The 15775-nt window shown below is 43.0% G+C and overlaps 2 protein-coding genes across 3 annotated transcripts; both read right to left on the bottom strand.

Moving 5' to 3' along the window:
* Positions 1-1576: 1576 nt before the first annotated feature.
* Positions 1577-3917, bottom strand: LOC147153026 (lens fiber major intrinsic protein-like). Its single transcript, XM_086017874.1, has 4 exons — positions 3250-3917; positions 2981-3145; positions 2830-2910; positions 1577-2756 (listed from the first exon to the last, which is right to left on the bottom strand). The coding sequence occupies exons 1-4, from the start codon at positions 3607-3609 to the stop codon at positions 2571-2573; spliced, it is 792 nt and encodes a 263-aa protein (XP_085874000.1). The 5' UTR covers positions 3610-3917; the 3' UTR covers positions 1577-2570.
* A 3488-nt stretch (positions 3918-7405) lies between these two features.
* Positions 7406-11558, bottom strand: LOC147153025 (aquaporin AQPAe.a). 2 transcript variants are annotated; one of them, XM_086017853.1, is made up of 6 exons: positions 11295-11558; positions 10074-10268; positions 9827-9988; positions 9189-9353; positions 8212-8292; positions 7406-7935 (listed from the first exon to the last, which is right to left on the bottom strand). In XM_086017853.1, the coding sequence occupies exons 1-6, from the start codon at positions 11535-11537 to the stop codon at positions 7720-7722; spliced, it is 1062 nt and encodes a 353-aa protein (XP_085873979.1). In that variant the 5' UTR covers positions 11538-11558; the 3' UTR covers positions 7406-7719. The 2 variants fall into 2 exon arrangements, with proteins under 2 accessions (XP_085873979.1, XP_085873988.1); XM_086017862.1 differs by having other exon boundaries at positions 10074-10265; positions 11295-11557.
* Between the last annotated feature and the right edge of the window lie 4217 nt (positions 11559-15775).

Here is a 15775-nt window from a genome sequence, read left to right as displayed (position 1 = left end):
TTAAGGCCCAAAGCTGTTGCCACATGATGCATTTTGATCACAAAGATGTTATATGGTGAAAGACGAGCGGAGAAATGCAATACATGTCACTGTCAGAGCTTCTCTTGCAGCTCATTGTCCTAATCAGAGTTGTTTCTTTGTGGGGGGTTGTTTTGTTGTTGTTCTTTTTATTGCCAGCTGTAGAATCAGACGCATTCTTGACTGAAGCTGGATGTGCGTCCCTTGTTTATATGGAACCACCTTTGTTATTTAAAAAAAAAAAAGAAGCCATATGTAACCTTTAATAAGAATATGCAAAATAAAAGTAATGTTTCCAATTAAGGCTTGGGTTCTGTTTGTTCTTTAGTGTAAATTATTGAGGTCAGTATCAGCGTGGAATGAATGTTGAGCCCGAAGAAGCATACATGAGTCATTGAAGACATTTCTTTTAGAGAAGTACACTAATGGATTCAAGTGTATGGAGGTAAAGGTCAGATTCTAGATGAAACATATGCTGAAAGAAAACAAGGGGAAAAGGGGAAAACATCAGGCATGCAATCCGCTGTAAAACCACTTTTCGCAAATGTGTTGCTTGAGTCGCAGGTAATTTGCGTGTTCAGATGATGCTTTCAATACACCCAAAGATGTTTAAATGTATGACTCCTACAATTTCTTTCTCTTCCAACTATTCCAACCAATGTTGAACACTTGGTTAAATGTAGGCAGAACAATAGAGAAATTGCACATCACAGTTGTGAAATTTGAGATTAGAATCTCCATCCTGTGTGGGGTTTGCATGTTGTCCCGTGCTTGCGTGGGTTTTCTCCAGGGATTTATTCGAAAAACAGATATGTAAGGTTCACTGAAGACGTTAAATTGGCAGTTTGAGTGTGAATGGTTGTTTGTTGGAATTGACTGGCGGCCAATGGTGGTTCTAGACCAATGTTCTAAATTCTCAATTGTCTGTATTGTCTAAATAGCTTCAATGCAATTATCTATTTACGGGATTTATTAATTGAATTGTCTTAATCTAATGCCACTCTATGTCATTACGGTATATCAAGTCAGCATGTGCAACACCCATTGCAATGATGCAACCCCTTGCTTATCATCCACTCTGTGCAGGGGGGCAGGTACAGAGGGGGCTCTGGACAAACTAAATCAAATGTGAATAAGTCATTTGCTTTTCTGTCAACTTATTAACTAGTTTCCATCATCAACTGTGTGTACCATATGGAATGGCAATCGTGTAAAGTTTGTCAACCGCTTATTTATTTATGTCGAACCACAGAAGTGGGGAATGTCCCGATGCAAAGTGGCTACGAGTTAGCATTGCTAATGTCTTTTTTTTTTTTTTTCTTCACAGAAATGTTCTTGTTTGAGGGTCCCGTGAAGTCTCTCCAATCACACACATTGTTGAAATGAGTACATGCTTGTATTCCCGCTCTCATATTTAAATATTTGTGGTTGGAAAGGATGGTAGTGTTCAAGAATTGAGATACTGTATTCACTTTCGCCATCTTCTGGCCAAAAGTGTTTATTGCAGCAAACTTAAAGCCGTTTCAGGGGAGTGACCCGAAAAAAATGATGTAATGTGTGCATATTTATTATAAGTGAAAGTTTATTGAAACACGTCGGTAATCCCAGTTAGGATCAAATAATAACAAAAGACTCAATGTAAAGCTGGCACTGTTGGTCTGTAGTGAGCAGACCCCTCCAAATCTTACAATTCTCAGATTATACATTTTCTTTTGTGCTGGTTAAAATGGGGAATGCATACGGCTGGGTTTGTGTAAAAATGGATATCGTCACAAATATCACAGTGTGGGAAATTAAGCCATGTGTCATGTCTTAAAAAGGGTTTACAAAAAATGAATAGTGATTGGTACAAAATCAGTCGAGCTGCAATGAAAATGAGAAAAAAGAGGTACTGTATCGGCAATCTTCATCTCTCACACGCTAGCACACACACGCACGCACACACATGCACACTTGCAAAGACACTCGCATGTACAAGCGGGCGCACACACACACACGCACACACGCATTCACCCTCACGCAACAATTCTCACACACAGATAAAATGTAGCCATTTGTAAAATGTAAAATTGTGTCGAAATGTAATCATACATCATCGCCTTGTGTCTGAAGTGCAGAAAACAAAATAAAGCGAGGGAAAAAAATTACACCGGAGATTATGTGAGATGCATGTAGGAAACCACGCCCATCTTCATTGGTCTAAATTGGAAAGAAGCACAAACCCAGAGTGTTGCCCACCCACACCCTGCGCCCCTCTGCTGCACCACCGCCTGCGCTGTGATATTATGTCCTACATCAGAACTGCCCGCCCCCCCACCCCCTCCCAAAACAACAGTTTACATGCTCGAACTCCATCACAGAAGCAGGCCTGCCTTTTATCGCAAACACAAAGTCCACTTCTGCATACAGAGTAAGGAGTTTGGGGGGTGGGGGGAGAGACCTGACTGTCATGTTGTTAGTTTTCATGTCGGTTGATGAGCAGTGGAGGAGGGGCCTTGTCCCTCATTTCTCAGCCCCAGGTGGGTCAACAGGTGCCGGTTGCGAGGTCAGATTTACAAGGCTTGCGTCTTGAGCTCGATGGGCTCCCCGCGGGTGTCCTGCTGGGTCTCCCTCTCCGGGGGTCGACTGCCCTTCAACGTGGCCAGGCGCTCGGACAAACCCCTCATACGTGGGAAGAGAATGAAATCGTACAGGAGGGCACCCATGGCACCGCCGATTATGGGTCCCACCCAGTAGACCTGCAAGAACACGCACGAGCATGTATTAGAACGCTCTGTGTACCGCAGCAAAAGAGGAAAACAATGATGTTACCCAGTGGTTGACGAAATTTCTGAACAGGACCGCCGGAGCGAAGGACCTGGCGGGGTTCATGCCGGCGCCCGTGTAGTACATCTGAAAGACAAAGCGCCCCGGCCGTCACGTTGGCACGAGCTCCTCGTCTCCGCGTTTGCGCACGTCTCACCCCCATGAGATGTCCGATGGTGATGGAGAAGCCGATCGAGAGGGCGGCGGAACCCAGGCGACCGTTTCTCCTCTCATCGGTCACGGCGAAGATGCACACCACAAGCTGCAAGGTAAGGAACACCTCCACGGTGGTGGCCATCCCCAGACTGACGCCAGGTTGCAGCTGTGGACGCGTGAGATTTAAAAAAAAAAAAAAAAATGTTTTTAAATAATCTACCTGCCCTCAAATGCAATGAGTCTATTGAATCCTCCTCGGTGACCTCTTACCGTGTTCATTGCCAGGTTGCCCCTCATGTTGCCAGGCGTGACCCCGTACAGCACTGCGGCGCCGGCCACGGCGCCAAGGCACTGGGCGATAATGTAGAAAAAAGCCCGGAAAAGAGACAGCTGGGCCCCGACCAGGTACGCGAAGGTAACGGCGGGGTTGATATGACCGCCGCTGATGTGGCCAATGGACTGGATGAGGGTGGCAGCTGCCAAGCCGAAGCACAAGGCCACATGTAGAATGTGATGAGGCCCGGTGGTCCAGCGCAGGGCGGCGCCCAGACCGAAAAATACAAAGAACATGGTCCCGAAGAACTCTGCAAAGACCGCCCGCCAAAAACTCATGGACCGGAACTCCCACATGGTCGCTCTTTAGCGGAAGAAGATAACCCTCGGGCAGCAATCAAACAAAGGTTCAACCTTTAGATTCCTCTGAAAGTCAGCTCTGACCAGAATTGAGAAAATCCACCGGTGGGATCTTCACCACCTCGTATGACTTTGTCGTGCTCGTTTGCCGCCTGTGTCCACCTGTTTCAAAGACATAGGTGTCGGCTGAGTGGGAGTGTGGCTCAACAAATCTCAGGTGGGATCAGGAAAAGGTGGGCATCGACTCGAAAGATGCGTTGGGAGAGATCGAGAGATCGACTGGTACGGTGTCCGGTAAACCTTTAGCCTCTCTGACAGAGCGGAGAGAGCCAGACAGGGGCTTTATAATACACCCTCCGGGGGCCCCAAATGACGCCATAATCCCCCCCCCCCCTGGAGGGCCGAGGGAGGGAGGGGGAGAGGCCTCCATGGACATCTCAAATCAAACAAATGTAACCTTTCTGCTGCCCACCACCACCTTTACACATGGCTGTCAAAAGAGGCCGGTTGAAAGCGGTAGAAAGAGAATGAGCGCAAACACTCTCTCTCAAGTGAGTCAACGAAAAAAGCGGTTTTCTTTTATTCAGAGCCGCAAGATGCAACAAAGAACAACAGGAGTGGAGAGCAGCTGGAGCCCAGAGGTAGAAGGTGTCTTCAGGGGGGCCGGGGGGGGGGGGGGGGGGGGGGGCATATGTCATCTGTTGACATATATAACTATGACAATCCAGGGGCACGGATGCTGACGGACACACACGCATGCACGCACAGATAATACAGTTGAGGCCCCGGACGGAAGAGCCCAAAGCTAACAGTGGTGAAGTGACCCATGGAGCGAAAGGCCTGACCCTGTGAAAGCATTGTGTGGAGCACGCGTGAGAGTTATGAATGCTCACGGGCAAGACACAAACATAAAGCCAAGTCTTACATTTGCCCGGTTCAACGCTAAACGTCAAACATGCTAAATGAAAGGGTGACTCTGTTTTGGGGGATTGGCAGACAAACAAAATGACTGTGAAAAGCGAGAAGCGGACCGTGTTTGGAAGTCAAGAAAAAGGGCGACGCTTGTTGTCCGACATAGATGACAATTATTCACAGAACGGTGAATAGCAGAGGCGTGAAGGTTCTATGGGCGAGTCAGAGGTGCACTGGGGATGCGGAGGGTGCACGGCGGGGTTACTGAGCAGTCCAGAGCCCTCTTTCTGCCGGAGGGAGGTGGGAGGGGAGAGTGAATGCAGATTGCTGAGCTTGCCGTTACGTGTTGGAAAGAAGACACACAATGTAAAATGCTGCCAGCGATGCAGCGGTTACGGCTTTTGTGCACATTGTGTGGGCGTGTAGATTAGTTTACTGTAGATCAAACTTGTTTTGTGGGCGACACTCATTGGGGCACGGCCCTGCCTATACGACCGCAAATAATATCTGAAAACTCAACACAACTCAACTTAAATGAATAACACTAAAACACAATCAAACACTGAAGCGATGCCGGGCAAAGACGAGTTTTAAAGATGGACGGGGGGGGGGGGGGGGGGGGGGCTCGCCTAACGTTTAACGGAAACTCATTCCAAAGGGCGGGATCGGCAACAAAAAAAATCCTCGATCCGCTCCGAGGCTCCACTTAGTCCAAGGTACCTCCGGTAGCATCTGGTCCACTGACCTGAGACACAGAGCAGGTGCGTAGGAGTAGAGGAGCTCAGAGAGGTAAGGTGGGGTGAGACCATTTCAAGATTTGAAGACAAAATAAAAGAATCGTAAAAGGAACTCTAAAATGTACAGGCAGCCAGTGAAGGGATGTGTGCTCCCTCCTACGAGCTCCAGTTAGGAGTCCAGCAGCAGCAGCAGCGTTTTGGACTAACTGGAGATGTTTGAGGGAGGACTAGCTGAAGCTAAAATGCAAATAAAAAACTACATTTTGAAAATATATTGGAGAAACCCTAACAACATTTCCTGTGCGTCAACTACTTTACATGTTTTTTTGCCCTTGACACCACCATTACGGATTTGAAATAAAGTTGTTAGCGCATCTATCTCACTGTTCTGAGGATTCTCCAGGGTGGACTTTGCATCTTTGACCATCCACTATGGCTCCTTTCCACATTTGTTAAACCAATTGAAGACTAAACCGTCCATACCCAAGTGAAGTACAAATACCTGAAAAATCTACTTCAAGTGGAAGTCAAAGTCAACCCAAACTGTTTTTTTTTAAGAATATGTTCTGTGCAGGCCCACTAGTTGAAACTCAGCATTCGGATTAAGATAAGATAAGATAAACATGCCTTTATTGATCCCACAGTGGGGAAATTTTCATTGTTACAGTAGCAAAGATATAGGTCACACAGGGGCGGCGGCATAATGTGGCCATTAATGTATAACATTGACGGCAAACATTTAGAATCAAACCTATGTAGATATACGCAGCAACATGTGTATATACACATGTGTATACACACCAACCTACATCTACATAAAAAATATGAGGAACACTCATTTCGGCCTGTACATAGTACAGAGGAAAAAAAAAATACTCTAAGTGACAGTGCTGCAGTGCTGTAGTGAAATGTAAGGAACAGCATTGGATAAAAATAAAACTAGACTAACAGTAGTGGGGAATGTTGAGTATTGCACGGTATTACAGTAGTGGGGAATATTGGGTATTGCACGATATTAATTTGGGGTTTGTGGAATATGAGTTAAGCAACAAAATCCACCCGTTTCTAGCCATCTCTCGGGGCGGCCATTTTGTCATTACTGTCGACTGAAAATGACATCACGCACCCTCGGGGTTCAGATAACAACCAATCATAGCTCAGCTTTGGAAAACAGATGAGCCGCATGCATTTATTGATAACGTGCCTTTTTAAACCTCCTATGAAACCTCCTCAATGAAATGAAAGAGTCTATTTTACATCCAAGCTGAATACTCCCGAATCTAACTGTATTTGTTGCCGCTTACTATCTGTTAACGCTAATTTGTATAAACATTCCATATGAATATGAGCTAGTTTGGTTATATCAGTGTCAGGTTAGAAGATGATGATGATGATGAATATGCATTGAAATGATTAACATTACTTACATTGTACATTGGTCTTCATTTATTAGGAGACACAAACAATTAACAATATATGCAAAACATTGTATTCATAAGACACCACAAAACAGATATTAATATACAGGATGTGTAAATGTGACAATTTCACACATAATAATAATACGGCGCAGCCAATTCTCGCTCAAATGAAGTAAAAATGTAGCCAGATGTGCAAAGACTAACCAGATGTAATCTTCAACTCAATTGTAAAGTTAGCTTCATGTTTTACTTTGTGCCCGGTTCAAGGAGGAAATTCACTATGAAAAGCATTTTGTGTGGTAGAAAACTATCAAATAAGAATGTGCAGCTTGCGTTTTCTAGGAAATTCACTCGAAATATGCCAACAGGAAAGCTAATTTGAACACGACACAAAGGATAATGTGTCGTGTTACAGGCAGTGCGTGTATTGAACATTTGTGAAGCTTTGTGAAATTGGCCATAAATTCTCTTTTGAATACGTTGCAGGACGGTACATGGTACATATTTTCTTTTCACCTATTTAATTGTGTTTGCCTAAAACGTCTAGTTACTCAGACACATTTTCACAACACTCTGTATTTCTTGGTTAGCATGGCCCAACACACAAAACATCAATTTCCAATAACAAAGTGGATTGCCACTGATGTGTTACTTAACCCCCCCCCCCCCCCCCCCCCGCCACCCCCGACCCCGCCGTCCCGACCCCTCCCACCCCCCATGTGCTAAGATCTGTTTGATTGTGAACAAAAAGCCCGGGGGAAGAGACAAACACTAATAGGTAGGAACTAAGAGCATCATTGAAGCTCTTTAGCATTTCAAAGCCTTCCGGGCCTCAGGATGCAACACAACAACAAGGAGGGAGGGGTTGTATGCAGGAGGGGTTTGATGAGCCTGCATCGTGTAGTCTAACGATTCGCAAATGCAAAAATGACAGGAGAAAATATAACAATGTTGTCTCCGTCTTTGCAAATATGAGGCATCGCATTCAGCCGTCCGACGGCCTAGCGCGCTTATTTGCGTGTTCCCACTCGGCTCCCTCAGTTGTTGTCTTGTTTGTGGGCCTGTTTGGCTCTGGCAGCGTTCTGAGTGACCGTGGACAAGGACGAGCCAGTCATGCTGGTCGTCTCCACGATCTCAATGTCTTTGCACGTCAGACACGCCACCAGCTTCTGGCGGGAGGCGCTTTGCGCAAAGAAGAACTCATGGGACACACCGGCCAGTATTGCCCCGATGACCGGTCCGATCCAGTACACCTGCAAGTGGATGGAAGTGGATGCCAGAAACTGTTTGGTAGGAATAAATATAAATAATAATTAAAAAAAAAAAAAAAAAAACCACTCCGTTTTTGATTGACCATGCAGGAGTTGTATTAATTTTGTAGTTTGCAATTGTGTAAAACTCTTGTTGGTGAGCTGCAGTAGAGTGCTCCACAACCACAAACGGCAGCAGCCTTTTGTTGTTTTCAGCAAACGTAGGTTACATTAGCTAAGGATACAATACGACGACACATTCGATCTGGGAGTCCTCACCCAATGGTTCTCCCAAAATCCCGTGATGATGGCCGGACCAAGAGAGCGAGCAGGGTTCATACTGGCACCAGAGAAACGAGCCTGCCCAGGAAACAACACGTTAGCTGTCAAATTGTGCTGAGTCGTAAATCGTGGCTGTCAACCCCAACATTTTATTCAAGAATATGTTCTATGCGGGTCCATTAGTTGAAACAAGGCATTCTGATTAATATTGCGTTAGTGGAATATGAGTTGACCAACAAAATCCACTCGTTTTTAGCCATCTCAGGGGGCGGCCATTTTGCCACTTGCTAGCAAATGAAAATGGCATCACAGTTGATGAGAGCTCAGGTAACGACCAATCATGGCTCAGCATCAGAAATCAGGTGAGCTGTGATTGGTGGTTACCTGAGCCCTGAGCAACTGTGATGTCATTTTCAGTCAACAGAAGTGACAAAATGGCCGCCTCCTGAGATGGCTAAAAACGGGTGGATTTTGCTGCGTACAGGAGAAGTCAACCCAAACATATTTTTTTCAAGATTATGTTTTATGCAGGCCCACTAGTTGAAACAAGGCAATATGCTTATGAGCAAAATCCACCTGTTTTTAGCCATCTCAGGGGGCAACCATTTTGTAACTTCTGTCAACTGAAAATGACATCACTGACCCTCAGGGCTCAGATAATAACCATGCCTAAAAACGGGTGGATTTTGTTGTTTAACTCATATTCCACAAACACAATATTAATCAGAATGCTGCGTTTCAACCAGTGGGCCTGCATAGAACATATTCTTCAAAAAAATGCTTGAGTTGACTTCCGCTCCAACTCATAACTCAAAGCTACTACCCCCGCAACCCTAACCTGGATAAGCAGAAGCGGATGCATGGAAGGATTGTTACATTACATCATTATTTTTTGATAATATATAAGATCTTTTGTTAGCCTGTTCCCAAACAGACACCTTTTTTTTTGGACAAAGCTGCAACAAGCTCCTCACCCCTATCATGACTCCAGCAGTGTGTGCCAGTCCAATAGCCAAATTTCCTGGTTCCGGGCTTTCCCTTCGTCGCTGGGCTTCAACTGAGAAAATTGTGAAAACCAACTGGAAGGTGCATAAGACTTCAATGCCAAGGGCCTGTCCTGCATTCAACTCAATGTGCACCTGAGTGGCATGGCAATGGAACAAGTAGGGAGGAAGAAGAGCAACATTAGTCTATACGGTGACTTTCACAGTCGAATAACCCAAAAGTTGTACAAATTGACCCGATATTTTTAGGGGAAAATATATCCCCTAAAGACAGCAAGTCTTGTGAGAATTTGGTTTAGTGAGCAGCTTGAGGTTTAATTCCAGAAGTGTCTTCAGCTTTTTATACTTTTCTGATTTGTGTCAATGAATACAAAAAAAAAGGCAACTTACTGTATGTGAAGAGACTCACCTGACATGCACACTGCGTCATTCACGCCTCCTCAAAATTACGGTAGTTTTGCTATCTAGTCGTTAACATAATTTTTGCATAATATAGTCATTAACATAATTTTTGCATGACTGCATGATGACCGAAATCAGCCGCCTTCAGCGAGGCATCGTATATGATGGTTAAAAGTTAAATTCAAGAACATTATTTAAGAACACACCCTGGTGACGAAGTAGTCTGCAGTGCTTTTGAGGGGCAAAGCCAAGTAGAGGGTCCCGGCCCCCAATAAAGCCCCCAAACACTGAGCGGCAATATAAATAAGAGCCTTTAGGACATCCAGCCTCCGTGTGGCCAGGAGGGACAAAGTGACTGCAGGGTTGACCTGAGCAGGAAGCACATAAACACTTTAACATTCATGGGTTGAAATTCATTTGAAACGAAGAACAAAATCAAGCCGACTGCGATACCTGCGCTCCGCTTATTTCCCCAAAACAGTGTCCGAGTACGACAATCACCGCGCCGACTGCCACTGCTGGGTATAAGGATCCCCCGGGGCTCTCGCCAGGGCCCGGCACGGAAGCACCCAGCACAGCGCTCACCAGCAGCAGCGTGCCGATCAGCTCCGCCATCATGGCTCGCCAGAACTGACGGCTACGAAGCTCCTCGGAGAGAGGACACAAAGCAGTGCTTTTGAAAGCTGACCCTTGAAAGATCGAGAATGCGAACGGAGGCACATGGGTCAGCTGTTACGTGTCATGTTTCGGGACCCAAAGTTGTGGAAAATTTCCTGGTGAAGCCAGAACGTGGCTCATGGGTGGGCCTAAATATTTCTCACACTGAGCACAATCCTACTGTCCCAACACATCATATATTCAAATAAAATGACAAATTGAATATGAAGTTCAGACAACTTCCCAAGACAACCACAATTATGTCATTCTAAATATTCAATCAAATTAAAAAAACACAACAAAACGAAAATTAAAAGATAATTTAATAATAATTTAATTATTTTATTGTTATTTTTTAATTATTATTAAAAAAAAAAAATCATGAATCTCACTGGGTGGGCAGTCTGTCAATCTGGCTCCACCCCTGATGGGAAGTTAAGATGATGGATTCTGGAAATATTCCAAATTGTAAACTTTGCATGCGGGGAAAAAAGAGGAATTGAGGGTACGGTAATTTAATGTAAAGAGCTCAAATTCAAGCAATAATATAAACCTTTTGCTTTGTCAGAAGCAGACATCCGTGCAAAATGCGTAGATAGCTCTCCTTGCCCACGTGCCAGAGCTTTACAATTCCTTAATTGCTCCATTTTTTTCCCACTTCGCTCGATTGGTGGCTTATCCGAAGCTTTTATATATTTTGCTCAACTACATTCAATCAATCAATCACATCTCATTTATATAGCACTTTTCATACATGACAATGCAGCTCAAGGTACTGTGCAATAAAAACATCCAAAATCCAACATAAAAAGATTTAATTAACTTCCCTATTAGGAGCCAACCTTCAATTTTGTAAATTCTTGATTTATTCCCATTCAATCCCAGAAGTTCACATTAATGCCCATGGAAAGTCTCCAACTTCTGCTCAGAAATCAGTTAGAAATGAAACATATATTATTCTAGATAACCACTTACTCCACAAACTTCAACAGCAAGACAAGAACAGAAGATGCTCACCTCGTGCCACGTCATTTCACACCCACCGAGCGTCTCCCCGGCTGCGGTCAGGAGGTCGCTCCGTCCTTCGGCGGCGTCCGTCCGTCTGTCGGCTGGCGATGCATTCAGGCTCGCCGCTCCATCCCTCGTTATGATCTGAGAGGTCCTCTGATGAGCGCAGCCTCCTCCCCCACTCCCCCTACCTTCACCTCTTTCCTTATTATAAACCTCAGTCTGTAAAGTGTGTATGCTCAAATTAGTCATCACGGCCCTTAAAGTGTGTGAGCCTCTGCGTCTGTTTGCAACACACTTCTAGCGCACTGCGTTGGTGACCTTGAGCAATTTAATACATCTTCAAGGAGCTTTTCACATGTCTGGAAAGTGATTGTAGCCACTTGAGAGGCTTGCACATAGTGTGCCTGAACCCAACGGGAGGAACCACGGTGGGAGACAAAAAAAGTGATAAAGACACTGCGGCTGACTTCCACATTCCGAAACCATGGCATTGCAGGGCCGCATGTGCGCTGTAAAAAAAAAATACAAATAAATAAAAGTACAATTTGCATTTTTTGGGGCTAAAACAGTAATTGATTTTTAATTTAAATGACAAATTATGGACATTTATGGCAACGATGTTGGTTAACACAACAAAGCAAGCAAGTTGTCTCCTCCAAAACAATTTGTTGAGTTGTTTTTAATTCTATCTTTAAGTTGGGGAACAATACAAGAGACAATTGGTTGTGTAAACCAGTGGCGGAGTCATGGGTGGCACAGGCCCACCCAGATTGATAGATTGCCCACACAATGAGATTCATGAAAAAAATATATACTTTTACATTTTTTGTTAAATTATTAAAATTATTTTTTATTGAATATCAAGAATGGCATAACTTCTGAACTTCATATTATTCAGTTGATCATTTTATTTGAATATACGATGTGGAGGATCGTGCTCAATGAGAGAAATATTCAGGCCCACCGTGATTTTTCCAGGCCCACCCATTAGTCACGTTCTGGCTCCGCCCCTGGAACACTTGAGTCTGTTCATGCTTTTGAAGACTGCTTTAACTCAGTTTTATTTACTTCCTGCGGCAGCTAACCTCTGCTCACTTTGCAGCCAAACTTAGAGGAGAGTCGCTGTCACAGAGACGGACTTTTACATAGTATAACTTTAAAAAGTTGTGCGACGGCTCATTGGAGAAATCCAAAATAATTTGCGCACATCGCAAAGCCAAATTCAAATACCATATTAGTTGTACGTCTTTGGTGTATCGTTCAGCTGTTGTATTTTACAGGAAAAGCATCGTATTCATGCATTAAAAAAATAAGATATTTAAACAGTCTTTAGATCAAAATATACTTTGATTTTTTTCCATATTAATTCCAAAATCATACTCAAGTAAATATCGGTTCCAAGCTTTGTAAAAAAATGTTGTTGACAAATACGATTAATCGTGATTAATTATGGAGAAATATGCGATTAATTCATTAAAAGATTTTAATCGTTTGACAGTGCTACTTTAAATATTTTTGAATACTGTATTTCTGAATTGGCCAACTTCAAATTTTATCGAAGTTTGTTGCTCTGAAATTTTGAGTTCACCCTTCCAACTACTTTTTTTAATCTCTCTTTTATCCTTCTGCTGTGGCTCTCTGTGAGTTTGGAAAATGAATAATTAGTATTTCATTTATTTTCTTTAAATTTTAGGTCCTATATTTGAAGACTACGGTGCTCCTGTAACGTTAGAGTATTAACTTTTTTTGTAATCCCTCAAAATATACCTCACAACCACCTTCACTTGCATTGTAAAAAAAAAAGTTGGGTGAAATCAAAATGTTGTTTTGTTGTTGTGAAAAAAATGTCCCCACATTTCACAGTAAAATAATAAGAGTTTACAAAAATGTTGTCCCTTATAATCCCCTCCAAATTAAAGATAAAAGGGAAAAAAACAGGTCAGCAAATTATTTTGGAGTAAACAACTTTCTTGCTTTGTTGTGCTAACTAACATTATTGCCATAAATTTCAATCATGTATATTTTAAAGTTTGTTTCAAGTTAAATGACTGTTTTATCCCCTAAAAATACAAGTTGTGTTTTACAGTGTGGCGCCAAGGTTTACTGAGCTATTCGACCGCCGGTTGGCAAACCATGGAAATCCAAAGAAAGTCCAAGAAAGGAACACTTCGGAAGAAAAAAAAAAGAACATTTTAATATTAGGTGCTACATCAACCGCATTAAAAACAAATATCGCTCACAGATGAAAGCTTACAATTGTGTCTTACTGCCGTAATGTGCCGGCACTGTAGGCTGAGGTTCAGGAGGAGCAAAAATCATATTAAACAGGTAAAACTATATATTAATTGACTTATTTTTACAGCTACTGTACTGTATATTATACATATAGGCTACTTGATTTGTTAAGTGAAATAGTCTTTTTTTACTTCATGTTGACTGCTGACTACAGTACAATGATAAAATGATGACAAAACAGAAACAGATACTGTTACTTTTGGTTTGCATTTTTGGCTCATTATAGGTGGATAATTTAAGGTTGGCTTTAATTTCACGAATATTCAAATAAATTGGAAGATTCAAAGGGATTATTTGAAAGTAACCTTTGACCAAGTGTCTTTTTTTTCAGAATTCAAAATGTTTTTGAACATCAACATCATTTGAACATAGCAGTTCATTGATTTCATGATTACAACACAGGTTTTTTTTTTTGTTTTTGTTAATTATTTACATACGGGAAAAAACAATATACTGTATGATGTTTTATCCTCTAAACTAAAGGATTTTGTGGCTCTTGCTTATTTTTTTCCCTGTGGCAGCTCTTTGAGCATTCAAGGATGCCGATCCCTGATCTATACCGTACAGTATGTGCTCAACTAAACAAGTGGTGTATATGTATAATGAATGGATAATTTAATCCAGGAAAAGGAGTACAGCATGTGTTTTGTGAATGTTAATGCATGTTTTGTTGTTCGCTTTGATCAATTGATTTTTTGGGGGATTACGGTACATAAATAGATGATCACAGAGAACAGACATTTTCTATACAATCGCCCTGTTCTTGAATGATTTGGGCACAGTATATAACATATGGATGTGGATATAACGCTGCACACTATAACGTAAGAGCAATAAATAAATAAACGCCTGTTTTGAGCCACAACGCAAATGTGATGCCCCTTCACGACAATCATCATCATTTTGACAAATTAGCCTACTTGTGCAGTGTCGCTCTGATCTCCATGGAGACATGGAGACCCTTTCATGATGCTGTTGCCATGGTGACTATTCTGCTGCCGCAGCTGGACATGCTTTTTTTTTTTTTTTTTTTCATTATTCATAGATATCAAACAAACATACAACGTGTTTGAGGTGAGAAGGACACAAGCATTCCGTGTTTCGGCTAGAAACAGATGCCAGCATCACTTAGATTATGTTAATCTCGCAACATAAAATGCGGAGGACCCTCCATTTGGGCCTCCGCATCACGGGGTGTTTAGATTTGGACCTTTCGGGTGTCAGGGGCCTTCAATCTAGTAGACAGGGTCCAGAATGAACTGGTTAGAGGTGGGGAGGGAGGGTGTCCCATTATGAGGTGGATTAGGCCCTTCTTATCATGGCAACTGTTAAACTGTTATCCCCCCTTTTGTGGGACTAAATCCAAATGCGTGGAGCGGGCGCGGCAGCGAGGCGGTGGAAGGGTGGGTGGGGGCGGGGGTTGTGTGGTCACACAGGAACCCGCTGGCGTGGGGAGTTTTTGACCCCCTCCGCCCAGAGTGCTGACACTGACACAATATTGTCCAGACGAAAAGTGCCAGCTCGGGGATTTGAGGGAGTGATGTAGAAAAGGGATATTTTATTGTATTGTTCATTTTGGGGCATTTGTTTGTATATGCGCATGTGAGGGAAGAGCATCAAGGTGAGAGGTTGTCCCACTTGAGCGCAAAGCAGCTGGCAGTGATGGCAACCCCTCCAGAGGAACATGTGCCTCAGACAGGACTCTTCATGGAGGCCCCGCAAGCACTTCACCACACCGGCATCACCTTTGTTTTAAGACTGCACATTTTGGAACAAATGCAAGTTTTGGAAAACTATGACGAAAGTAGCCTATCAGACGTGTCTCATTTGATCTAGAAACTCATCTATTAATAGCAAGTACTGACACAATATACTATCTACGTTATCATTTTTTTCCCCCAAATTATTGTCCAAGCAATGTTGCGTCCTAAACTCCCAAGACGATCCAAATGATTCATTATAGCATTTGGCAACAAATATTTTTTAGGGGTAGGAGTAGACAAAAGCAACATAAGCTATAGTTGATTATTTTTGCCTGGTCACATTAAGTATGTCATGGACACTTTGCTTTTCAGACTTTGAGCAGGACAATCGTTTGTACCCCAAAGCCCACTAAAGAAACTCACTGTGACTTTCCCAGCCGTGTTGACAAATTAAAGAGTGGGAGGCAGCAGAAACAAGAGTAAGAAATA

The sequence above is a fragment of the Filicampus tigris genome, chromosome 1 (genome assembly GCF_054856515.1).
Source record: "Filicampus tigris isolate MCC_2025a chromosome 1, RoL_Ftig_1.0, whole genome shotgun sequence".
NCBI classification, from domain to species: domain Eukaryota; kingdom Metazoa; phylum Chordata; class Actinopteri; order Syngnathiformes; family Syngnathidae; genus Filicampus; species Filicampus tigris.
Note: the sequence above shows the minus strand (reverse complement) of the source record. Positions and strands in the feature narration are given on the sequence as shown.